General features: G+C 38.6%; 1 protein-coding gene and 1 long non-coding RNA gene across 5 annotated transcripts; one reads left to right on the top strand and one right to left on the bottom strand.

Annotated features, from left to right (window-relative positions):
• Window positions 1–27,150, top strand: LOC144654500 (polyunsaturated fatty acid 5-lipoxygenase-like). 4 transcript variants are annotated; one of them, XM_078514657.1, is made up of 14 exons: window positions 4–21; window positions 6,725–6,819; window positions 10,743–10,836; window positions 12,547–12,602; window positions 13,502–13,833; window positions 14,963–15,107; window positions 16,424–16,530; window positions 17,212–17,398; window positions 18,002–18,108; window positions 18,943–19,197; window positions 20,109–20,215; window positions 20,779–20,881; window positions 21,025–21,243; window positions 26,253–27,150. In XM_078514657.1, exons 3-14 carry the CDS (start codon window positions 10,778–10,780, stop codon window positions 26,484–26,486), a joined length of 1,911 nt encoding a protein of 636 aa, XP_078370783.1. In that variant the 5' UTR covers window positions 4–21; window positions 6,725–6,819; window positions 10,743–10,777; the 3' UTR covers window positions 26,487–27,150. The 4 variants fall into 4 exon arrangements, with proteins under 4 accessions (XP_078370796.1, XP_078370783.1, XP_078370789.1 ...); XM_078514670.1 differs by lacking the exon at window positions 6,725–6,819 and having other exon boundaries at window positions 1–21; XM_078514663.1 differs by lacking the exon at window positions 4–21 and having other exon boundaries at window positions 6,607–6,819; window positions 10,746–10,836.
• Window positions 21,943–25,207, bottom strand: LOC144655225 (uncharacterized). The gene is made up of 3 exons (XR_013571051.1): window positions 24,678–25,207; window positions 24,176–24,226; window positions 21,943–22,179 (listed from the first exon to the last, which is right to left on the bottom strand). It is a non-coding gene; the product is annotated as an uncharacterized LOC144655225 (long non-coding RNA).

Raw genomic sequence — 27,150 nt, 5'->3', positions numbered from 1 at the left:
CTAAGAGAAGACTCTAGCAAAGTAAGTATTTTACGTTGTAAGCAGGTAGGTTTTTTCATTTATTTGCCGCAATTCCAATGCAGCAACGCCAGACGAAAGGGAGGTAATACAATAAGATTGCATCGTTAAAAACAGAGAGCCGAATCCCAGTTCAAATGTTTTTACCAATATTCAACTCAATATCTGCAATATGTGCAAAAATTTGTGAAAAACGTGATTTCTTGTTCTCTAGACAAGTCCATTTAAATTATGGATCAAGAGAATGTACCGATTTTCTATTTTTACAATTTAATTTTTTCAACGACGGTCGATATAAACGCTATTGAATCCTTATAGTATCGTAAATTCACTGAATATTAAACTAATACAAAGTCAAAAAATCACAAGAGCGGAGCCTTACCTAGGCTTTTATAGATTGTGCTAGCATAATTTTTGGCATAATTGGAGCTAAAAAGCATAATTTGTGAAACGAGCACTGCCACGGCATAATTAGCAATTTTTAGCACTTTTTGGAGCATAAATTTATAAAATGTAGTAAATATGGTGTACTTTCTACAGAAATAAATGAAATTTAGGTAGTTTGTTCTTGCAATGCGTGTTTTAGCTATACTATTGTGATTGTTAACCCTCGGACAAACGATTTACTCTACAATGCTGAAACTATCAGTAGCTGTTCATTCATCCTTTGCGGAAATTTTGATATGTCAACCATGTGTCCATGGCGTTTGACGTTGCCATGGCAACGTCATAAATACAAGCAGGTCTTGCCAAAAATCGTCATTTTTACCATTTTTCTTAATTTTTTCCAGTTTTTTAAAACAGAACTGCAAGATGTGTTTATTTTTACGTTCCGTAAGCATTCTGGCTTGATTTTGCATCAATTTCCGTTATTTTCTGACTTTCTAAGAAAATGTTGAAATCCAAGATGGCGGATCCAAGATGGCGGCTTTAATGACGTCACGTGACGTCATGTGACGTCACAGCCAATTAAAATTACGTCATCTTGTAGAGTAAGCTAAGGGCTTTCTTCTCAGTTCAAAATAATTTCGCTACGCCTTAATATAACGAAAACTCCGGGGAGGGGTTCCATCCACCCCCCCCCCCCCCTTGTACGATGGTGGGGGTGTGAGTTTGCTTGTACGTCCGAGGGTTAAGTCGTTGGAGGCATTTTACAAACGGTTTAGAGATGCGAGCAGCTAATTTGGACAGCTGACGGCCGTGATAAACTGCCATAAACACAAATAAATTTACAACAACAGTTTATTTAAAAAACATCATAATTTGGTGTCGTTATTGCACACCTCTATGTATAGAATCTACGTCATTTTGTGAGCATAATTTCGGAAATCAGAAGCATAATTTGGGAATTCTGGCATAATTTTTGCATAATTTGGCAAAATTTTGAGCACTGCTAGTAGCATAATATGCCACTTTTAGGAGCACAATCTATAAAAGCCTAGCCTTACCTCGCCAGGGGATATCCTCCCGCCGAATTGTTTTATTCTTAAAAGAGCTATGTCACGGGGATTTTTGCAGATTTTTGGTCTAAAATGTTCTGAAATTTGTGGTAGGTAGCTAAACCCATGAAAAAACGCTATCTTTTAACATCTAAAATCAAACTCCGGCTATAAATATCGATTTTTTGATGACGCGCGGAAACAAATTAGAAACGTTAGCCTAAGTTTTTCAAGTTGCAATCCGTTTCTATCCGAGCCATCCGTAGCCAAAGATGCTCGTTAACAGTTTCAGTGCTCTAATATAGCATTTTTTAACAAAATCGGACTATTATTTTTAGGTTTCCCGCGACACAAATATAAATTTTGGCTGTTCTAAAATCTGGTAAAATCTGTGACATAGTCCTTAAAATTTAGCCTGGACTGTGTTATCAGACCGTCTCTCCCCAGTCTCACTCTTTGTTTTTACATTCGCTCCAGACTCCTCGCTTGAAGTCCGAGGGCGTTCGCAAAAAAAAAATTGTTTTGTAGTCAAGAAACCAGTCGGAAGATTAACTGAACTATAATTTTGTAGATGTGTGCTGCATGCTGCTCACTAGTACTATTGCATGAGCACTGTTGCGTCACAGTGGTTTTACATTCAGGTTCCGCAATCCAAATGTCGCCGTAACTAAACAATAGATTAATATTGTTTTTCCACGTGTTGATATAAATATATACATTTAAACCCGGTAGTTTCCGTGTGTATATTGGAACGGACGGTCGAGTTAGTCAAGTTTTGTATTTACGGTCTTCCTGTTCTGAGCAATACTTTCTGTCTTCCCGTAACTGAACAATAGATTTTTTATTTTATTTTATTATTTATTTTACGTGTAGTGTACTTTTACTGAATAACGGCTCTCTATTAATTATATGCGATCACCCATAAAATTCTCGGAACTCCGCCGCATTGCAATAAGCAAAGCATATCCTTGCAGATGCAAAAAATTAGCTATACGGCACTGAATCACAGATAATTACATTTGTTTTTCTCGTTTCATAAAGTCTGTTTTGGACAATGTTAGTAATACAGTTATGACAAAGTCCCTGGCCTTACTGACGATCAAGGAACTATAAGATCTGATGACCAGTGACATGCAATAGCGTAATTTCCGTTGCTGTTACCAATAAAATACTTCAGGTGATCAATTTTGCATTCTAGTTCAATTTTTTCAGATTACATAATAATTTAAGGTCAGCCAATCGAGAGTGACCATTAAGGTTTGGCAGAATGCAGTTTAAGAATAACTTTGCAAAGCTATTGGCTAGCGAGTTACTTATAAGTAAGAGTCGTCTTGCTGCTTGATTCAGTTTACTACAATAAGACAAGGATAAAGCTCGTGCTTTTGCTTTTGGTAAGTGTTTTTATGAATATACTGATACGAGCTCTGTAAGGCTTTGGCGACTAGCATCTTTGTTTTGGTTTTTATGTGTGTTCAAGTAATGGGAAGTCATTAGAAAGTTGTTTTCATCTGATTGAAAAGTTTTACAACCTGGTATTTAAAACTCAAAAAGGTCATCGAAATTAGTAACTGAAATCGAAAATACTTAAAACATTGATTGTAGAAAATTGGATTAAAAGCCTATGTTTTAGAAAGCACTAAAAACAAAACTACAGTATTCGAGTTTCATGGGAAGGCGATAGGGACAAAATAAGCCTATCATCGCAAAATTTTAATTAACTGTAAAATGTATGCGTGCTTGCGACTGGATACTGATGATATGTTATCGCAATTCTTTTCTCGCTTTTTTATCATAAACATTTTAACGCGAAGAAAATGGGAGGCGTTTCAAGAGAAATTCATTGATAATGAAAACGAGCTAATATAAGCGAGGTTTGGAAGGTAATAACTGCAATAACTGAGAAGATAGGAGGCCACACATTTTACTCTTTTATTGAAGGTTGTCATTGTGCTGGATCTAGGGCTAAAATGATTGTATTTCGTAGGTCTTCACTCACACAAGGCGATCGGGACGATCATATGAGAACCTCCTGATCGTTTCCACTCGCTTCCATCGCCCACGATCGTCTCAGTAGTTACAAACGATCGATGCGATAGAAACGATCGGGACGAACATACATAGGAAAAAAACAACCTTAGGAGATGATTTAGCAGGCGCCACTAACACTGCAAGCGAAGATGTGATACAAAATAGCAAAGAAAATCAGGGCCATAACCAAACCTTTGCCATAGACGAGGCAAGATCTTGCTAGTGGGTTCTGGGGGCATGCCCTCCAGAAAATTTTAAAATCTAGAAGCTTTGAATCTCTTTCAGAGACATTTTTCTGAAGTATTTCTTGAGAAAAATCAATCTCGTTCACCCAAAATTAAAAAAAATATATATATGTTGTGTTGGGGATAACTTTCAACTGGGGATAATTTTCCCAACAAAACATATATTTTTTTTTTAATTTTGGGTAAAAATTTAGACGAGGCGAGGCAAGCGCCTCCTCTTGCCTTTTGCTAGTTACGGCCCTGAAAATTAGTTCAAATTGATAATTTACTGACAGATCGTCCGCACACGGCGCGCCTATTTTCGAGAAAGAGCTATATTCCGAACTTACTTCCTGTCTTGTCCTGAATTCACATTTTTTGCTACGTTTCCGTGTGTATATTGAAAGCCTACATTGACACAACGGACGGTTGAGTTAGTCAAGTACTGACATTTCGCGTTCAGTTTCCTCTTGTATATTAACAGTAGCGTGCATCGGTTGAGTTCATCGAGTATTGACCAATATTCCGCTAATTTCTAAATTTAATGTACCGTATTTTCTCGATTAAACGCCGGGCTTCGGATAAACGCCGGGTCTCCAAGCTGTATTTGAAAAAAGGTTTAACATGCTTTAAAAATAATGTCTAAATATATAGCTGTCAAAAATAATGAATAAAAATCATTTCTAAAAAACATAGGGCTTGAACAAACTCCTAGAATCAAATAAACGCCGGCTCTATCGGGCCAAGTTTGAAATAAACGCCGGGGCGTTTAAACGAGAAAATACGGTAATATAAATGATTGACATGTTATCAATAAAAAGTCTGATATATATTAAGATAGAGTAGCTTTTTTAATGCGGCGGAACATTCCAATTGTGACATGACAAGCTTTCAAATTCAGCCGGAAAAAATGCAAACCTGCTCTAATAGACTGAGCCACGTGACGTTATCCAACTGCCAAACGAGTTATATTTCCTTGTTCGTGTCGTAGAAGATTCAAGCATAGTAATATAAGTTGTATGCACGCATAAGATTTTTATCAGTGAATCCTCTATTTGCGTGATCGGCGGACTGAGAAGTCAGTTCAGAAGATTTTATATACACACCGACCGCAGGTCTTGTTAGTAGCATGGTACTTTATTTGCCATAACCAGTTTTAATTTGGGCTATGGTATAGCTGTTACTCACGTTTTGCTATTAATAGTAGTAGCATTTCTTAATAAGGTTACATATATTCATAGCTTAAAAATGTAAGCAACTACAATATCAGAATATGGCACCTCTGTCCTGTTTTGAAACTAGCTAGTTTAGCGGAGGGCACCTAACAATAACTCTCCGTCCGAAGTTTCTAACCGCACTTTCTTTTGTGAGGGTCTCAATGGGGTTAACCGTTAGCCGTAAAACGGCCAAAAATTTAACCGTTAGGTGTAAAAATTGGAAAATTTTAACTGTTAGCCGCAAAATATGTTAACCGTAAAAAATCGGTCAGTAACTATAAATAAACCAAACTAGTTCACTTTATTGTCCCAAAATGGCCCGAGACCTAAAATATGTTTTTATTAATGGAAATTAATTTTTAACTTTTTAAAACAATGAAAGTTAAGTTTTAACTTATGTTAACCGTTATGGAAATTAATTAACCGTTAGCCGTAAAAAAGCCAAACTTTTAACCGTTAACCGTAAAAGCCACCACCCCATTAAGACCCTCTTTTGTTGAATCGATCAAAAACTTTAATTTAAATTCAAAAATAGCTAAAATAATGACTCTCTTATCGATCACATGCCGCTTTGTATGTATTCTTAAGTAAAGTATACTTTATTTAAGCAGGCTAGCCCATTCAGCTCGTGGGCTGATATCCAGAGCGGCCCTGCATCTAAAAAAATAACTAATAAATTAAAAAGATAAAAACTACTAAGCTAAATTACAACGATGGAAAATTTACATGAAAATTTAAAAAGGTTAAAAAGTACTAAGCTTAATTATAATAACATTTACAAAGAAAGCTAAAAACGTTACTAAAATGCTATGATAAAAAAAAACGTTTGCTATGCGGCAAAAGGTCTGTATATTGTCCGCGTTCGCTATATTTTCGGGAAGATCGTAAAAATATTCGCTCCACTAAAGCGAAAGGTGTTTCTCCCGTTATTTAATTCGACCTTTGGTAGTGATAGCCTAATGAGTATTTATTATTATTCTCATATCAAATATTAAACTGCGACATTATTCTCCTAGTAGCCACTCCAAATAAATGTAACGACTTTTATATGAACTGCCATATTTCTTTTTCAAATAGTTTCTTCAGTTAGATGTTCCAATCCAGTTCTGTTCTTCTGTTGTCTTTTCAGTCAAAACCTTACTAACATCAAGTTCTTAATTGCATACAAAAGGACTAGCAAAAGCAAACAAAGTCATTTTTCTTCCATTACTTTTCATTAAAAATGCTAATTGAGGCTTGCCCAATGATGTTCCCTTGTATGACACGTAATCTGTTTCATTCTGTTTCGTTTTCGGAAATGTGTTAGTTCATATTTTTGTACCAACAAAAAAATAGCACAAACAATGTGAAATTAGTATTTTTAAAGCGTTAAAAACCTTCAATTTTTTTAATTTTTCCCTGAGCAGCAATCGCAGAGATAACTGTTCTTTGTTTACAGAATTACTACAGTGATCAAGCAACTGATAAAACAAGTTGAAAGATTCGTATTGTTGGCTCGAAAGGACACGAGTTTTTTATGCAAAGTGCTGTGTGATTACAAATTATGAAAATCTGACTGAGCATAATCAGGTTTAAATGGGCTTACAAATTCTAGAGTATTTTTATTTTTTTTATAAGTGTTGCATTATAAATTGTTAAATTTTAATATTTTCGCAAGATCGCTGCGCATGCGAAATATTAATATTAGAATAAAAAAATTAAATGGCATGTATTGTTTAAACACCATTATATGCGAATCATTAGGAATGTAATTTAATATCATTCGAGATTTCGTCACCTATGTTACTGTCAATTTCAGTGTTACGTGGATACCAAGTTTCGAAGTCATTGTTCAAGATTTGATTTACGGATCGGCGTGGAAAACTCTGAAATCCAGGACATTGAATATTGCAGGTAAAGGAGTCCCTTTTTGCCCTTTATCAGTTGCTATTTTATGAGATGGCGGTCTGTTTTATGACGCTAGAAATTTTTTTTGTCAATTTTCTTTACAATAACCATTTTAAGCCATGTACACTCGTACTACACAAAGGAAGTAAGCTTTATCAAAGACGTACAGTCTGAAGGTAAAAAAGGTCTACTTTTAAATTATCAAACCTCCCAAACCACGATTTCTATTAAATTGGGCAAATACAAAACGTTTGAAATGACATACACTGATCACTCAGTATTTTGTTTTGCCACAGTTTAATCTACCGAATTTTAAATTTCGTAATAAAGGTATTTCTCGGCCCACAACCTTCTATAAAAGTGCTCTATTTTTTGGCCAAAAACAGATACAGAAGCTGGTTGCCTAGAAAAGAGTCGACAAGTTCTTTTACAGCCTTGACTACCGCTTGGCTCTCGTGGTATTTATGTAAAAAGCAGAAAGAACCCATAGAAATGGCTAAAGTAAACAATTCAAAGGAACCTGTTGTAACACCTTATAACGAAAATCAAAAACTCGCGAGGCAAACTGTATACAGCTTCTTTAACTTCAAAACGCGTTCGCATTGGATTGCGTATAAGCAATTTGTACGAACCCGTTTATACCGAAGGCGACCACGAACGAGGCTGCAGAAAATTGGTTCGTGTGGAAAGTCGGCATGATTTACTCTGGAGGGAATTTTTGGTGATGGTCGCACGAACTATTTCTTCTGAACCACTCAGTTCTTTTGTTTTCGTGTAACTCAACCCAGGTTTCACGCGGAATGCTTAAGAACATTAACTTTGTTTCGCACCGGTTGTGAACATGTCGGACAAAACTGAAATGCTACATTTTGATGTTGAAATAAACCTCCGCACTCCCCACTCCGCAACATTTTCGAAACAGCCCTAAAATTGCAAAAAATGTAAACCAGTTTGATTATAGTATGGATTTTGATCATGCCACTATTGTAGACAAAGCAGGCAGCTATCACAAGAAGCTTTATCAAGAGAGGCCTGGGATTCGCATAGAGACCAGAATGTGGGAAATGAACATTTGGAAATTCCAGATCTATACAAATCCCTTACGTGGACGATGACTTTCTGACTCAAAACCAATATCGCCACGCTCCAAAAATTGTGATTTGCAATCATGAGCCAATTTCTTAGTTTTTCAATATATTGTAGGTTTCATTTCAAACAAACAATTTATTGCTTGCTAAAGCAGGTTTCGTGAGAAAATTTTCAGTGATCGATCAAATTCCGTGACTTGTAATGGATAAGCAATTAGCGCCATATGAGGGCCATTCGGACAAAACGTTTCACCTTGAAAGTATTTTCTTGAAACGTGATTCCTCAGAAATAAAAGTTGTCGAACGATTTTTTTGAGAACTATACCATGTAAAATGTGGTAACATGCAGTAAAATTAAGTTTGATGTCATTTCTCTTCGAGGGGTCATTTCTTTGATTTGGAACTTTACGGTTTCATGAAAGAAAAGTTGCTTATAACCGGAATTTACTTCAATCTTTTTAGTCTATTCGTGAAGTGTTTTAGCTTACACTAGTTCGTCAACGGCGCTTAACATGATTTCTGGCGGACAAAATAACTATTTCAGCCTCTTTCGCGCGCGTTCTTCGCCAGAAATAACATTATAATTATGTCCATAAACATTACAGGCGCAAAACCTCTTTTAGCATGTTTCCCTAATTAAGAAATATGCATCAAAATAATTCGTCCATAATTCATTTGCTCGGCATTGTACCACAACAACATTGGTCTGAATGGTAATGACTTGTAATTAATATATAATTATGTCGGTAAACTTTTCGCGCGCAAAACGTTTTCAACATGTACGGCACCTAAACATGTTCATAAAAAAATACCATTTATGTCCATAGTTGATTAACGTTTAACCTGAGCTCGAAAGAACACAAGAACAAGACCGAAGATACTAAGTCAAACGTAAAAATTTAGGCAAAAGAAATAACCTGGCTTATTTAAATAAGCCAGGTAATTTCTGAGCTCTAAGCACATGAAACTGGCCGGCAATTGGTTTAATAAGGGTTTAATAAGGGTCAGTTCTAGTCTGTTGGATTTTAACAATAGCCACAGAAATATACATATTAGTAATATAGTTAGCAATTATAAGATGAGGCTGAGAATTATGCAGATCGAGGAGGGAGTTATCCGCCTTAGCCATAACTAGTATTGTTATTATATTGTTGTGACACAATACACAATGGCATGGTCAAAAGTGACCAGTCATTATTATATAATAATTTTGGCGGTTTACATTTCGCGCGTAAAACTTTTACGTCTGAGAAATATGCATCAGACATTGGATACTTGTATACTGGATAAATTTCTGCCCTGAAATCGAAAAAAAAAGGGAAAAAAATCGTAGACACTTATACAAATGTAAAGAAACAAGCAGGTAGCTACTGGGCTCAAAGTACATGCAGCTGGCGGGCAATGCAAATGATTGGTTTTGGATTAGTTCTAATCTGTTGAATTTGAAAAATGGCCACAGACTGTTGTCAAAATGCATATAAGCATAGCACAGCTAAGAAGCAAGCTTCAGTTGATACGTAGACTCTTGCACAAAGCATCTCCGTTTGGCTGCTAGTTCGAGTCCAAATCAAGCAAATCAACGGATTACAAAGTTGTCCAAAATTGTTGATTACTTCCTTGTTTTTTTTCTGATTTAATTTGTTAACGTTTGCTCGGTCGCCGTACTCTAGTTTCCGCGTCCAAGAGAAGGTGAGGTAACGTTTCAGTTCTTTTTATCTTGCAGTCTGAGTCGCAGAGCCAAGAGCGCGCAAATCGCGTAGAAATGTTGTTTGTTTTTGATTAACGATCGGAGATATCTTGCTCAAGATCAAAAGTGAAAATCAACTGAGAAGTTCGGTTATTTGTACTGTGTTCAAACGGAGCTGCCCTTTACCGATGTCCCCAGATCTAGAGGCGATAAGATTTCTTTTTATTTGTGCGTATAAGAAATTGTTAGCAGTTTTTACATCTTCATATTGCTTGCAAAACTTTGTTCCAAAGCATATTTTGCTGTTGCAAAGCCGACCACAAATTGAAAAAATAAGGCAAAATCGCACATTTTCAAGGGTGGTACAAAACGTGGAACCCCTCATTTGGACCTCCTTTTGGAACCCTTTCTGGGCCCCATCTGGACCCCATCTGGATCCCTCTGGACCCCTTATGGACTCCATCTGGACCCCTTCTGAACCCCTTTTTGGGCCCCCTTCTGGACCCCCCTTCTGGACCCCCTTCTGACCCTCCTATTTCTCCAGGAAAAGATGGGATCGTGAATAAAAATATTTAAAATATAATTGAAGTGTGTAAGAAAGGCGAATAATGAGTAAATTACTGCAGCGTTGTAACTGGAGTAATAATGGCACATAAGAATTACAGAGTTTAACACCATTTGCATTGATACTCGACTTCTGAAATTAAAACACCTGCGAAACCGTTTCCTTAGTCTCCACGGTGATTTATATCCAAACTTGAATCAACGGGATAAAGTCATTGTTCAGCTTATCACCGTTGATAGTGCGCGTCCTGAAAAGTTGCGTGACGAGCCAAGTGACAACAATGACTCTTGTCACGTAACAAGAATGGTAGCAATGTAGTTTCAAGCTGCTTTAAGGCATTATTAAGGCGATTGCACTTCTGGTCTGGAGCGTCTTTGCGTGAAATCGCACCGTAATAGTCGTTCAGCTAGCTTTCGTCTATAGTTACATTTTTTTGCAGGCTCTAAATCGGAAATTTCGGGACTCGAAAGGTTATAAATATTCATGATCACGGTATGAGTGAGGTCTGTTTAACTTTGCTGTGGGGTAAACCGACTCGGCAAGGACAAAGCGGTGTTTGAATAATTCTTTATTTCTGTTTTTCTCGTAGAAGCTGAGCATTATACATCACTGTTGAGGTTTGAGATGTGGATTCGGCTATTAACGTTCTTTCTGCTGGTTGGAGTATTGACTTCAGAGGAAAGGTAAGCAGTTGCCCAACTTTAAGTACTCTGTAACTTTATTTAAGGCCCATAAACATGCTGGAGGCATGTTTTCATAACTGTTTTCTCGCTTTGCCATGCTTCCCTGCCGCGCGGAGACACGGAATGTTTCTGCGGTGTAGCCAGAAGCAATTTTTGTTTATTGGAGACATAAATTTACGCTGTTAACAATGCTTCCCGTGTGGCAAAACTGGGAAACATTTGGGAAACATGTGTGCGCTACGGCTGTTTCTGGAAACATGTTTCTTCGTTTAGCCGGGCCTTAACGGCCGTCTTCGCGATGAGCACCTCCCCACCCCCTTAGGAATCTTACTGAGGTGAAGATGACGAGGTGTCGGCTTCAATTTTTCTCGATTATGATCAAGCAACCTGTTAAATGTTAAATAAATTAACCCAGGAAATGAGTATTTCAACACACCTGTGCTATTTAATTGAGAACAATGTAAATAACTAGGTTTAAATATGCCAATTGATAGTTGCAAACGCTATATATACAAAGGGCCCATGGAAGTAAATGCGAGAACACGATACGACCATGTATAATAAATCTCTTTTAGTTACTTGTGTTGCTGCAACTTTAGGCTAAACAGAAACAGATTTTATCTGGGATTGATTTCTAATGAGTTTTAAAACACTTGCTACAAGCCGCTAGCAGTTTTGTAGAATACTGCTTGCCAATGATTAATCGCTGGACACAGAACTATATGTAAAGTGTAGGCCAAAACACCGAGAACTGCTGAACCGCAAATTAAACAGTGCATACCGCCCTATTATTAAGAACACGGGGCCTATATGTATTTTTGAAATTCGATTTTAAATGTATTTATTTAAAGGCCTAGAAATGGGAGAGGGGATTATTTTCTGAATTGAGCCAGCTGTAATAGCTGTAATAAATAGCGACACTTTTTAATGTACCTTTCGTGTACAGCCTAAAATAATGAAAACAGCCTTAAAAATGAATGATAACGGCCTTAAAAAAGAAACAAAAATGCGGTTATATTTAAGAGGCAGTTCACAGCCTCTCTATTTTTCAACGCAAAAAAAAAAACTACACCGAACGAAAGCGCGAACTCTTTTCCCGCGTTCAGCGATCGAAGAGGGCTGTGAGCGGTCTACTTCAAGAATGTCAAGTTATAAATATGCCCCTTTCTTTTCTCTATGAAGCACCCCCCTTTACCCTTGTCCCCCACAAATCCATAGAAAAAACTGCGACTTTGGACGGATTTCTACATTTCCTATACTTCAAATAAATATTTATACGGGACAGTTTCGATTCAGTATTTTCACACGTTACTCACTTGTTTTCAGGTGTGACCAAGATCGATCGAAGCATTAATCTGATATATAATAGGATTCTATCGCAGGAAGGGACCCAATCACTTCCAATTCCTTCTAAAGAGGCGATTAAAGTTGAGTGCTACGTTTTTCGTTCATTCAAAGCACTATTCTTCCATAATCTTTTTGACGTTACATGCAATCGAGAAATGCCGTCGTATTGGATGGAATGGAAGGTCTTGATAAAAGAAACACCGGATATTTAATACACTTGTCCAACCTTCCCGTGGGGATCTGTGATCAAACCGTTATTTATCATGCAGAGTGTTGTGACCTAACATTCAACGCAGAGACTGATCTAATACCTTTGCTACTTAATGAATTAGTAATAATACATTTGTTTTGTTGTTACATTAGCAGAAAGAATGGAAAGAGTATGAGAGAAAGGCACGCAAGACAAGCAGGAGACAACGGTTAGAATAATAATGATGCGTATTAGATACAACAATACTTCTAGCTATTTTTTGGTTGTGTGTTAACAGGCTTGATAATTGAGCCTGTTAGATCTACTGTTTGACATGACATGTTTCCGAAAGTTAGAGCGGAAGCTACTTATTTACTTTCCCCGCAAAAAGTCAACACACTATTTCCACTTCACTTCAATGATTTGTATTTTGGGTCTTTTATGTGAGGAACGAGACGTTACCACTCCACGCAGTGGTAGAATTCTGATAAACTCGGAATGTATTGTTTCAAATTAAAGAACAGTAATAATATTTCGTAAGTTTGAATCTGAATCGCAAATGAAAATTACCGGGAAAATACCTGGAAAGAATTCTAGTTCCCCTGACATAAGATCTCTCAAAACCCCAAAATTTCTATATGCGCATAAGATTTTCCGCTAAAGAATTATAGATAGTAACGTAATCCTGGTATACATGATATCGTATTAATGACAAATTAGGTTAAAGGAGCAACCTCATGGATAATCCATCTTGAAAAAACTGGCAAGTTTTTTTCAAGTTTATCATTCGTGATCTGTCTTAATCATCGTCAGTCGAAACCATCGAGTTTTTATTATTCCTTTGTTGTCTTTCTACGTTAGAAAACTATTATTTTGTGGTTTCCTTTAATTTAAAATAAATCAGGAAAATGACTCAAAATTCCCTGACAATGCTACTTTAATACTACGCTATAGTCAAAATACTTTTCCCGACATTTCGGCAATGTTGCCTTCTTTAGTGGAAAAAACTATTTCACCGTTCACATAATGCCCTGTTTGTTTTGTTAATAGTTAGTCCTAGCAATTGAAGACACTAGCTGATTTAGGGATACAGTAAGAATCTTAGTTTCTGTTTTTCCCTTTTTGTAGGTGGATCCAACTGCCCCGTTAGTCTTCCACAGATATCTTCAGGAAATTGCAAAAATTATCGCGAAAAAGAACTGGCAGTCCAGAAAGGAATTTACCAGCTTGCGTTACGGCCACCCTTACCAATGCCGCTTGTTAACATGAGCATACAGCAACTAGTAGCTGTACACCAAATGGATGAATTCAAACGGGGACAGTTCCTGGGTTACGTCGGCATGCTGAAGAGAAACAAAGGTTTTACAAAGCAGTGGAAAGCACAACACCCAGAAGAAATTACCGAGTTTCAAGAATACGAAAACATTTTCAAGGAATTCCGCAGCAAACTGGGAGGCAGTGTAAGTGATGTTTAATCAGTGGTCACTTGTGCAGCAAGGGGTGAAATGTAATAAAATTGTTCTTGTATAGCGCATTTCCCAAACCTCAATGCGCTTCACAATTAAAGTCACGGGATAAGATAGGATATCAGCATATTGGGCGCCTTTGCATGGGAGCCGCTATCCGCCAACGCATGTGAGCTAATTCGAAGGGTTGTCGGAAAAAAAGCACAAAAGTGCACGCGGCAAGACCGGAAGGTAGTATTGGTAAAAGTAGAGAGCTACTGCACGTGCTGAATACTAATAAGATGGTGACACGACAAACGCTAATTTCGCACTTTTTTCTCTTCAGGTATGTGGAAACAAGGTACTTTTAGTCACGCTGAATTTAAGCAAAATTTTCAAAATTCAAACACATGCGACAGTAAAAGTAATGCTACAGAAAATGGCCTCGTGAGAAGAAAAACAAAATCTTCACGTGCAAAAATACAAACTTGTACATTTTCTCTAGGACAATATGCAAAATTCAAGTGAATACCCAGACCACTGTTCGGTCTTTTCGCGTGCACTTTTGTGCTTTTTTCCGACAACCCTTCTCTAGTTAGTTGTATATGATCTCGTCCCACCACCCAACCCATTGATACATATGAATAGGACAGATCACAACACCGAGAACCGTACTCTTCATGATTACTGTGTGGGTTCTTTAACGACCCCTGCTGATAATAGCATTGAAGATGCAGGACACGGGGCCTACAGTTTATCGTCTTTATTCGAGAAGACTAGAACATCTAACCATTTGCAGATGTCGCTGCAAAGGCAGCACGTTCTCCTCAGTTATTTTAAGACCCTGAGTGTTGGTCCGGTCTGGGCGTCGAGCCCGAGACCCCCCGCACGACAGTCCAGCGCTCTACCAACTGAGCTAACCGGTTCTCCTCAAACTCTCCCCCTGCTCCGTCCTTATAAGGTCGAGTAAAACCTTAAAGTTCGCAAGATGTTCTGCAAATATTATAAAAGTAAAAAAAAGTCACTTAAAATGGGCACATCAGCGAGGGACAGAAGTGATCAAAGATGGTTTTATGGTCGTCTCACTCGCGTGTTTGTAAAGAGTAATGTGCTATTTAGATAAATTTCATGTTTTATAACACAGGGAAGTACTGGACCTTATCGATTTGTTACCAACGTGGAACCCTTCCGCGATATACTCAAGGACTGGAGAGAAGACGATATGTTCGCCGAGCAGCGGCTGAGCGGATGTAATCCTATGGTGATTCGCAGGGTGACGGACGATTCTTGTAAGTGTGTCCTTAGTTGTCGATTGACCCCTTTTTAACCCTCGGACGTACAAGGGGGGGGGGGGGGTGGATGCCACCCCCGTGGTTTTCCCAAATTTTAAAAAGATTACCCTACAATGCTGAACTTTCGGTGCGTTCTCTCCTTGCGGAATTTTGTTGTCACCATGTGTCCATGGTATGTGACGTTGCCATGGCAACGTCATTCAGCAGGTCTTGCCAATCGTCATTTTTACATTTTTCTTGTTTTTCCAGTTTCGAGTGCAGTTGTTTTTTTCTTCCACATTCTGCTGATTTTGCATCTCCGTTTTTTGTGACTTTCTGTGTTGTCCAGTGGCGTCCAGTGGCCTCTTTGACGTCCGTGTCGCCATTGACGTCACACCAATTGTCATCTTGTGGTGCTGGGCTCTCTCGCATTCGCTCGCCTTTCTCCGGGGGGGGTTCCATCCACCCCCCCCCCCTTGTCGATGGGTATGTTGCTTGTCGTCCGAGGTTAAACCAGACATGACTCCCCCCCCCCCCCCCCCCCTTCGTGTGACTACCATGAAGTCTGATTACACTTTTTTTATATAAGAATTTATTTTATAAGAATATCGAGGCTGAAATTTGGGAAATGTTAAGAATATTTTTAGAATGAACCCGAGGCTGAGATTTTACAAAGAATATATAAATTTTTGTGTTGAAAAATTGTAAATTAATAATACAATATGTTTTTAACTAAATCGTATTAAGACGGAATCCACTAGGGCGGTTGGGTCACAGATATTTCCTTTGCGTTTCCTCCCTTTGGTGATGTGTATTCCGTGCCCCATTTCTTTAGGTCGGGATTCAGTCACAGGTGGCTCTCGGCCATGCGGCGCGGGATCGCGGACGGATGGGGGGGTTGGTTCTGGCAGTACGGATGGGCGGTCACTCTTCAGGTCTGGTTCCGCGCTGGGCGCCCCTCGCGGCGGCTGTGCGGGGGGGTTCTCGGTCGTCAGTCCAGCTTCAATCAGGGTAGGGTCATGTCCTCTCTCGTCCTGCGGATTTCCTCTAAATTCTTCCTTTCTCTAAACGGCAAAACTAGCCAATGAAACGAAAAAACCTGCAGTAGCCAAATAATCAATGCTAATGAAAGTTCGATGAACGGTTGATACACATGTATTGTATACCGCACAACCTGAAATGTCATAGGCTACAACATAAGAGTATTCACAACAATATTTTTAGCCTAAAATCTGAAGGAAATAAAATATATTCAGCCTGGGCCAAAAAGAAAAACATTTTTCTTATGTATGAAAAAGAGTGTATTGATTGACGTGTGTTTTCTCCTTGTGTAGCTGACGTGGGGTTAAAATGGTCAGAGTTGAGCAAGACACTTAATCCAAATTACAACTGGGAAGGTGCTATCCAGACTGCTATGGCGAGTGATGAACCACTGCAAGAGGTCTGAGAATTATATTATTAAATTTTTATATCGGGTCGCCCTATATATAGTTTGGGATGTTTAGTAAAAAGTCGCTGAAATCTAGTAAATAAAACATGATTTAGTATAACTGCATTGTTTAAGGCGATTAATTAACTTAACCAGTTGTTTGAGGTCTTGTCTTCGGAAGTGGGCTTTATCAACACAATTATGATAAGATAAAGAAAACTCAAGGAAAGAAATATTTTCTTCGAAAACTGAAAGCCTCTTCTTGGCCACTTGTAACTTATTGTAAGTGTAGTGACTCTGCTTTTTTAATAGTATTATTATTGTAATGTGATAATCACTCGTACAACAATGTAGGTAAAAAATTGTTTGGTTAGTTTTCTAATGATCCGTAAGTGATCATCAATGAATGCAAGTAAAAAAAAAGCAAGAAATGTAAGAGGGAGTAATTTATTTGTAGCAGTAGATGCAGACTATCGAGAAGCCCATCTTTTTTCTAGTGTCAGTCGAGTAATCGAGCGCTGAAGGACTAGTCAGGAAGTCTACAGTAGATAAAAACTACTCAAGACCTGAGCTGCCATTTCCACTCCCCTTTTTCACGTATAACTGGTCTACAGGCGCATGTAGCGGTAGCCCAACGTCCGTAATATTTGTTAAACGTTTATGTAATAATGGCCTTACTTCACTCCCTTTCAGGCAATAAAGAATGGTAACGTTTATGTTCTCAGATACGAGGTATTCGACGACATGGTCTCTTTTCCTGATATGGCGGAAGACCGCCCCGGCCGAACCATGTGGCCTACAAAATCACCAATAGCTCTGTTTGCAGTCAACCAAGACAAGCGACTTCGCGCAGCGGCCATCCAAATTGATTATAAACCAGGTCGGACAAATCTTTAGCTGAATTTTTTAGCGTATTTGAACTAAAGTGCACTGTATATATAACCGTTTGAACTAAGCGATGTGTCAGACGTTTAAGGCCTACGCAAGGTCCTACGGAAGGTTACATAACAGCATAAGGTCCTACGTTGCAAATAGGGTTAGGTTCTAACGTATGCCAAGGGGATTTCTGGAACAATCGCAAGATAGAATCAGCGACGATCCCACCCCCCCCCCCCCCCCCCCTTTAGCTCAACACATTGATTCATTATCACCTTTCTGTAGTTTTTAGGTTTTTATTCCTATAAAACCAGGAAAGCCGTTTTTAAATTCACATATTGCTGAAGAGGGCTTCCACAGTAGCAGAAATTTTCTGAATATAAAATCTTTTTTAAGGGGGGGGGGGGGGGGGGGGCGGGTTCAAGGGCCCCCCCCCCGAAAGGCAAAAAAGCCCGGTCTGAATAGGGTTAAGCATTGTTTAATTTTAATTGTACTTGTAAATTTAATTTTAATTGTACTTAGGGGTTTTGTTAGCTCCTAGGTAAATTGCTATTAGTTTGGTTTCAATATGTCAATCTAATGAACTTTTTTATGCATTTGTTACTAGACTCTCCTGTTTTCTCGCCTGTCGATGGCGGTTCGTGGATGATGGCTCGGTTGGCTGTACAGGCAACAGATTACGCGCATAGCCAAATGATAGAACACCTACTGAAGGTCAGAGGTCAAATCTAAACGTGGAGTACAAATTTTGCATTTTATTGTTCTTGTATCTATCTCCGTAAATTTCGTCTGAGTGCTTTTTAGCGCGATATCAGCTTTGGCCTACTTTCAATTTGGGCAAAATTAAATGAGGCTACTGGAAAGTCTTTTTGAGGCAAAGCATAGTTCCCGGACTATAAAGTGCCCTTACGACAAAGAGGACAAGGCTAATATCAATTTAACCGTTCCGGATCCTCCTCCTCTTCCTCCGCGCTCTTCCTCCTCCTTTCGCGCAAACGCAGCTGTGGTTATTCCGGGACTGTTCTTTAGAATCATGACTACATTCAAAACTACGTAAGCCATTTTTCGCTGTAGAAAGGGAATCAATGGCTTCTACTCCTCAACGGGCACCCACACGCGTACGGCAAACACGTAAAACAGTATTGTAGATATTTTTATCTTTTTTTAAAGGATGTTTTTACCGTGCCTAAATAAAGTCTTGTCATTGTGTTTGTCATTGTCTTCCCTTTCCCCTCCTCCTTCTCCCTTCTCCCCCTCTTCCCTTGTCGTTAGAGGGGCTGACATCTGTACTAATATAATACTAATAATAATATGCTCACTTACGTCAGACTAGCTTATTTCACTTCCAAGCCTCGCATTGGAAGTGCAAACTTCTAATCTTGTAATGAACAAATTCCCAAATCAGGCGTAGACAAAAACAATACCCACGTGAAATCAACACTAATGTGCCTGAGACTTCAAGAGTATTTCGCGTAAACAAAGCTTGGGGATGAACTTTGAGCAACATGCGAAAATATTGTAACGTATTTAATATTCCTTGTTCTGTAGCTCCATCTTTTAGGGGAACCCTTCTGTGTAGTCCTGTACCGTCAGCTCTCCTCTCTGCACCCGCTAAATGAGCTCCTCAAGTTCCACTGCAGGGGACTCATAGCAACAAATACGATTGGCTCTCCCTCACTGGTTACTCCACATGGGTACATGGACCAGCTGACTGCTATGGGGCATAAAGGAACCTTGCTATTATTGGATCGTGGCTACAAGACTCTGAGTTGGAATGATGCAGACTTCTATCATGATATCAAGGTACCCTGAATAACAGGCATCTCTGCTCGCACGCTCGGTTTAATCCCTGTTATTATTTAAAACTAGCAATGGTATATTGCAATTCCTGCGTTTTGATTGGTTAACAGGCACGATTGACCACAAATATGCAACAAAAACAAAAACACGTCAACGAAAACAGCTGGGGAGCTCAAATATTGTAATTATTTGGGTATTTTTAATAAAACAATTATTCCACTCGAGCTTGTTGGATATGAGATCGTTTTAGCCAACGAGGTGCGGCTATCTACCATCTCATATCCAACGCGCACTCGTGGAATAATTGTTAAATGGACGCAAGCGATTCATCTGAAATGCTGATTACATATTTCCACACGCTTCCAATTGCCTCCGATTGGCTGCTAATTACGCGCGATAAGTTATAAACCAGCAACAACCAATAATGGACACTTCACGGAACTAATGGATCTCTATTTTGCTACGTCATCAGTCTAGGCTTTTGGGGGAAGAGAAGAGATAAGTACGCGTAGAGTTCGCTTGCAATCTTGAAAACGAACAAGCGAATGTCTCGCCCGCATTTCAAACTTTTAAAACCCACATTGCTAAGAAGAAGGCAATAGTATGTGCCGCCCTCTCCGTTTGCCGGTCTTATGTTGGACAGTTTCTTTGAGCTCATAGTTCATCCTGCCTTTCTTTTTTCTCCAAGACGACATTAACATGGCGGGGGATAAGCCGCTAGTACTTAATTGGTAAAAATTTGATTGCGTGTCTCAAGAAATTTGGCCGAGATTGCAAAAAGGCAAACATATAATTTTTCACTTTTGTAATTCAGCGCTAATTTTGTTTGAATTGAATTTTTTTCCTAGACTCTCTTTAGTACGGTGCAGTTGCACATGTAAAAAGTTTTACAGCTACATTTTTCCGTAATCTAGAAACGTGGCGTCGATAATAAAGAGAAGCTTCCGTATTATCCGTACCGTGACGACAGCAAGTTGTTGTTTATGACAATCAAGAGGATGGTAGAGGATTACATTTGTATGTGAGTATCAGTCAATCAATCAATCAATCAATCAATCAAACCATAAATCGGTCAATCAATCAATCAATCAATTAACCAAGCAATCACTCTATCAATCAGAAATAATTATAGAAACGAGAAAAATGTAGTGACATAGTTTTTAAGTTTACTTCAGAAGAAGCTGTAGTCTACTCCAGATCCAGAGATCGAGTTCAAATACTGTTGTGTTAAGGGCCTTTAAATAAAAAATCAAAAATTAAAAAAAAATCACAAACCTTTTTCGGCAGTGGGCAAAACACTTTCCTCTCACAGTGCCTCTCTGCAATTTCGTGTCGCTGAATTGCAAGGGCAATGCTGAAGGGCGGGGAGTACCCTGCCATTAAAAAAAGCAGTGGGAGAAGCAATGCACCCCGTTATATTAAATCTGGAAAAGTTCCGGCGGGGTGGACCACTTGGTCCCAGGACAGACTATTTACCTAGTTACCTAGCTAACTATAGCTACTTAGTTAATAGGCCTTCCTTGAGTTAGCTACATACATGTGATTTGATTGACGGTTTTAATACATTACGCTTTTCGTTTTCAGCTTCTATCGTGGAGACCAAGACGTTAAGGAGGACAAGGAGCTACAAGCTTTTGTAAATGAGGTATCTGCCAAAGGGACAGGACCTGATGGAGGGCGTGGTCAGGTAATCAAAATGGTGCTTGTTTTTTTACTGCTGGGGAACTGGGGTGCCCATGAACGTGTGAGAGAGAGACCCACGAATTTTTATGATTGGTACTACAATTTGTTAAATTCAAATCGCGTTTTTTCCGACTCTTCTTTCGCCAGGTGAAAGACTTTCCAGCCAGGTTGGAGACAAAAGACGAAGTTATTGACGTGGTATCGCGGTTAATATGGCTACTAAGCGTGAAGCATGCCGCAGTTAACTATCCAGTGAGCGACTATGGAGCATTCACGCCTGTCTTGCCGACCAAAGTCTACAACGACAGCACTGTACCACCAGGAACATTTTCCGTACTCAATTTACCAAATGTCAACATATCTCTTGTAAGTAATATATAGATTTAGGCAAGCCTAAAAGCGGAGCTCCTCAGTTATTTCTCCTTGATAATTTTTTAGACTGATTTTTTTATTCATGTTATTTTCTTTATATATGATATGTATCCCTTTCACCATGGACAACAGCACCAAATAAGAGTTAAAAAGTTGATCAATCAAAAATATCATTAGTAGTCTATGCATAACCTTCTAAAGATATACTCGCAACTCTCAAAGTTAAACAAGAACAAAGAAAGGGTTGCTCTAGAACATATCCATACCCCCATCATAACTGGTATGTTACAGCTGTACATAGCATACAATTGGAAAGTTTTGCATGTAGCTCCCCCCCCCCTCCCCCAAATGGGGCCCCTATATGATGGAATGGTGACGATGACAGTCTTTTATTATTGCCTAACACCAAAAATAACAGCTTCCTGTTAGCAAACTGGAGTAAAAGGTAGTGGCAAGCAAAATATTGACATTCTGTCATTCTGCAAAATAGGGTCCCCCAAAACGATAAGACCTTTTTCCTTATATGAATCCCTTTCCCCTTTGCTTAATTACATGTAAACTTAGCAAAAATTCTGGAGAGGCATAAATACTGTTTGTTAGTTCTAAACTCAGGTATAGATTGCTTGGCAAAAATTTTACCATGCCATTTTACCATAATTAAGAGATGATGAAATGTGTATCTCTTTATCATAATTACTGTTCTTTGGGAATTAAATGTTTAGGTAGCAGGATGATTTTTTATGTACATGATTGTACCTTATCTGGCTTTATTTCATTAACTTTAAAGTTACAACTGTCCTTATAAATAAATTGTATTCTACACACAGTACATTTTTACATGCAATGAAGAAAATAATATAATAATCTGATTGTTCATTTATCTCTTGCTGTGTCTGCAACTCTGTGGAAATTCTGCTACTCGTGTTAACCCTGAAAAAGGCAAAAAGGACATAAGATTTGTTGATGATCATTGGCATCAAATGGATGTTTATAATTTTAAATTAGCTTAAATTGTTCAGAACAATCTGCAGATGCATAAAAAAGAGATGTATTTTTCCAATTTTTGCCTGGGCCAGGGACTGTGTTGGGGGATATGTTCAGAACCAAAAAAATCCTTTGACCTACTGAAGGCATAAATAGTGCTATCAATAACACCTGGCACATGAATGAGCTTTGGTGGGTGTTTTGGGGTGAATCACTGGCTAAAATTCATGATTTCCCTATTAAATGAGGTGTCTTAAGACTCTTACATTGCTCTCTGACAGGTGCTGTTGAAAGCACTGTGATTAATTCCATGAAAGCTTACATATTCTCCCCTTTCTTAGCGTAGCTAAGAAAACACTAAGCTGGCTCATCAACAAGCCCAACTGGCTTTTCTGGCCTAAGCAGCTCTTAAAGTTTATCAACTTTTTGTTTTCATGTGAAATTTCAGCTGAGTTAAAATTCTATTTCTATATTCGCCTAGTACCACAACAAGACAATTTATGTTAAGTTAGGGCTTAAGCTTACATGTAGATATTAAGGTTAGCTAATAACAAGCAGAATTTGAACAGGTCAATTTGCACTTCTCCCACAAAATCATTACAAGTATTCCAGTAATTTGTCGGGTCAGGTAGCAGGTCTTGTTGGGTTTTTTGCCCTCCTACCCCTACCCCCAGGGGGGTACTCCGGCTTGTAAATGACGGGGATGATCGAATGGAGGCAAAACTCAGGACCCAAATAAAAACCCTAAGTCTTCTGACATACCCAAAAAAATCCCTGGGTCAAAAATAAACCTAAAAAAAATCGCTTCTCAAATTACCCCTAAATTGCCAGGAGGGGCAATAATATAACACAAAGAAAACCATAAAAAATTGAACGCTCGTGTTTGTTTATTTATCATACCATAAATACGCCAAGGCCGCGCCAAGGCACTTTAGTTCGTTTTCAATACCCAAAAAAATCCCCAATTTAAATCAAGTCACCCCAAAAAATACTTGCCAAATTTTCCAACCCAAAAAAATCCTGGAATCGACAATTTCAAACCCAAAAAAATCCTTCGATCATCCCCGTCATTTACAAGCCGGAGTACCCCCCCCCCCCCCCGGCCCCCCCCCATCCCTTCTTATCTTGAACAATGAAAACATTACATTTTGTATGATATTTACATATGCTGTTACATGTAAATTGTGTATATTAAATTCCTCAATGGGAACCATGACTTTAAAGGAGAAGTTTACTCCAGAATGGCCATTTATTTTCTCTACGCCAATAAAAAGTTTATACAAAGAAATGTTATTCGCCAAAATTTCAGCCTCTAATGTGCGCTATAACCTTACGAAATCTTTCCCAAAACTCGACAAATGAAAGCTGCCATCTTGGAGCTGATAATGTATGCGTGACATCAAAGAGCTCAGTCTGAAGTTTGGCGGGAAAATTTAAATACTCGAAACTCATCGTTTCTTCGTAGTGGCTTTTGTTTGTCAAAATGCCTGTTTGTGCATCTCCATTTTGCTCAAACGGAGCTCCAAGAAATACAAAAAACAAGGAGTTTCGACTATTAAAATATTCCCGCCAAACTTCAGGCTGAGTTCTTTGACGTCACGCATACATTACCAGCTCCAAGATGGCGGCGTTCAGCTGTCGAGTTTTAAGAAAGATTTTGTAGGGTTATAGCGAACGTTGGAAGCTGAAATTTTGGAGAATGACATATCTTGGTGTAAACGTTTTATTGGCATAAAGAAAATAAATGGCCATTCTAGAGTGAACTTCTCCTTTAAGGAAACATAAACTACCAAGCAGTTAAAACACCTATCATTTCTTAAACCCCAAAATTTTACACTTAAAAAACAAGTTTCATGCACTAATGTAGATTCACATAAACTAAACTCTGTCACAGAGCATTTAGAGAAATAAAGGTATAAACTGAGACTAATGTAATACTTACCTTCATCATCACAGACATTAACTGCACCCCTTGAATTCCTGTTTTCCCTCACTATAAAAACAAAATGTTTGCATATCAAAAACCCATAAAAGGTACGTAAATCCTAATATAGCAAGTTTTAGAAATGCAACAGATTTGCTTATATAAAATTAATGATAAACTCAAACTGCCTCAATTACAACCTCCATAAATACCTGTCACTCAATGGAGCGACTTTACAATACCGGGCCACTTATTTACATATCTCTGAACGCTTTAAGAACGAAGCATAGTAGAAACAAAAGGAACCATTCAAATTCAATGAGATGCAAATTAGTGGCCCGGTATTCTATAGTTTAGCCGACAAAACGAATTTCACTTAGGTTGTATTCCTTGTTCTGACATACATTTACCGGTTACACGAAAGAGTTCTATTAGATGGAATGCTTTAAGTTTATAAACTAAATAACAGAAACTTTTCTAATCTGTTAAAAAAGGAACACAAATAATAAGCTTAGCTTACCTTGGTTTCGAAAAGGAATTTTGTCTTTGACCGTCTTTGCTTTACACTCAACAAGTAGCTTGGAAGATTTACGTCCATTTCGGTCGGTCATAATCCGCTTTTCTTTGGCTGCTATCCCGGGATAAACGAGGAATACATCCAGAAATTATTTATCTGTAATAAACTGTCGTGTGCTTTTCAATCGCGGAGTCCTCTCGGTGAACTCATTCGTAAATCGGCATGTTGTGAGTTTGTTTCCTGAGTTTCAACTCTGAACCATATTCAAAATTTTGCTGTTAACCTTGCCGTTTCACGAAGGTTTAGGTATAAACCAGAATCGCCATAAGTTCAAAATAAGCAGCTTACAGATTTTATCACAGTGACTGTGATTTTATTTAGCCGAGCCAACAGCAACCAGCGCATTTCCCCAATTTCACTTTCCGCCTCATGTAATTCCACACAGAAAAGTACATGCGCCCGCGATTCAATGGTGAAATGTCACTTGGTCAGCAGTCAACTTCAAAAAAACATTCAACCTCGATGTGTTCTACATCTGAGCCCGCGATATAGTCATGTGTTACTGGTCAGCGGAAACCTTGTTTTGACAACTGTCAATTGGCCATAACAAAGACGTCCAATCATGTCTAATATCAAAGATGAAAGCAGTCTTTGAGAAATGATAAGACGACATTCTCCTCCCCCGGTCGGGTTGCCTTGTGACTCCCCTCCCCCTCCCCGAGAGTCTGTACGCGCGGCGCGCGTACGCACCAAATTTTTTCGGCCTCCTGGGTTTACAAAAATTCTCTCGTACCCGCATTACCCATGGTGCTCCGCTCCGCGCGCTGGCGCGCGCTGGGGAGCTCCGCTAAAAAGAAATCAATCAATCAATCAGTTAGCCAACCAAGTTTGCCAAGTTACTAATAACCAACCAAGCAATCAGTCAGTCAGTGATTTTACTGGGCTATGACGTCATATGCCCCCAGACCTCCTTTTTCCCCGTCTTATTTGTCCTATGGTTATTGTTGGGTTCAGCTTGCTCGGAGGGATTTTTCCGGATTCTCCGATTGTCCTTCTTGTTCAAAAACCAACATTTTTAATTTGCAATTCAATCAGAGATTTGAGGAATACATGATCAGATTCGTTGATAGATTTATGGATTTACTGATTAATCGGCATACTCATCTTGAAGAGCAAGCTACGCGATTTATACTCAATGTTAATTATTAATAAAAAGAAAACCGTAAGCGGGGGGGGGGGGGGGGTCTATCAATCTACCTCCGTACCACAGTTGGGGTAGGGATTTGCATGTAAATCCGAGGGATATCTCCGTGACCCTCGCATGACTCGTAGTTGAAATGGAACCTTGGCCACACTGTTCAGCTGCAGTCTACCCACTGCGGTATCACACTGCTCGCCAAAATATGCTTCAAAATTAATTGATAAGCCTCTGCAAACTCAGCCAAAAGTTTTATAGCTTGATATTAACGCCCCCACCCCACTAATATATCATTAGTATTCCTCTCTAGGACACACGATATGCCAATCATTCGCTCTCTTTTTCACACTTCTCTAAAGATTCAACTCCCTTCTTTGCAGGCACAGATCGAAGTCGCCATGAACGTAGGAACTTACCATTATGATGAACTATTCGACTACTCTGAACAGCTGAACAATCCTACAGCAAGACAAGTAGTCAGGTTCTATTACTACTACCTAAAGTACGCCATAAGTCCCAGACTGAAGTTCAGGAACTACCGGCGCTTCAGGGATGGACATCTCACATACCCGTACCTTCAACATTCATGGCTTCCAAACGGCATTCAGACATAGCTAGTTAGGATATGAAAATACAGTAAAAACCCGCTTATAAGAACTTTAATTTTTCCAACTTAGCTTCAATAGGTTTTTATAGAAATGGTATTTAGTGGGATTTTAGGCTACTTGGGTTCTTGAATAGGTTCTTAATTTGAAAGGGGCACTAACGATCAGCACAGATGCCTACTACAGGGCATATGTGATATGGAATATATTGCTGTATTAAATAATTATCTATAATACAGTTTAGATGATAACCATACAGTAAATTTCTCTCCAAAGTGATAGCATGCATGTCTAGACTAAAGAAAAATTCTGTGTTTTTCATTTTATTGCGCCTTTACCTTTGTAAAACAAGAACCTATTAAAATTTTCAGGTTAGATAAGTTCTTATAAAAATGTGGTTTTCATGAAACTTTTAGCCTATCATGTTCTTAAATTTAAAGTTCTTATACGCGGGTTTTTTTACTGTAATGGATTTGGAACCAGCTAAAAACAGACAAATGCCGAATTTAATGCTTTAATGGGTTCTAACACATTTGATTATGATTTAAAACTTGAGTTACCCTGTTACATGGCTGGAAATATGTGAATATAAAGGGTAAAGAATTGATTATGTTAAGTCAAATAATATAAAAATTAAACGGGAGTTCTTCTGGAATAAACACGCAAAATTCAA

The sequence above is a fragment of the Oculina patagonica genome, chromosome 1, assembly GCF_052425735.1.
Source record: "Oculina patagonica isolate OP01 chromosome 1, crgOcupat, whole genome shotgun sequence".
In the NCBI taxonomy this organism is placed as follows: Eukaryota; Metazoa; Cnidaria; class Anthozoa; order Scleractinia; family Oculinidae; genus Oculina; species Oculina patagonica.
This window is presented reverse-complemented; position numbering and strand designations above follow the sequence as displayed.

Coding starts and splice junctions, on each gene's coding strand:
- LOC144654500 (XM_078514670.1), top strand. CDS start 10,778: ATGTGGATTCGGCTATTAACGTTCTTTCTGCTGGTTGGAGTATTGACT. Junction 20,882..21,024: donor CTGATGGAGGGCGTGGTCAG/GTAATCAAAATG, acceptor TTCTTTCGCCAG/GTGAAAGACTTTCCAGCCAG. Junction 21,244..26,252: donor CAAATGTCAACATATCTCTT/GTAAGTAATATA, acceptor CCTTCTTTGCAG/GCACAGATCGAAGTCGCCAT.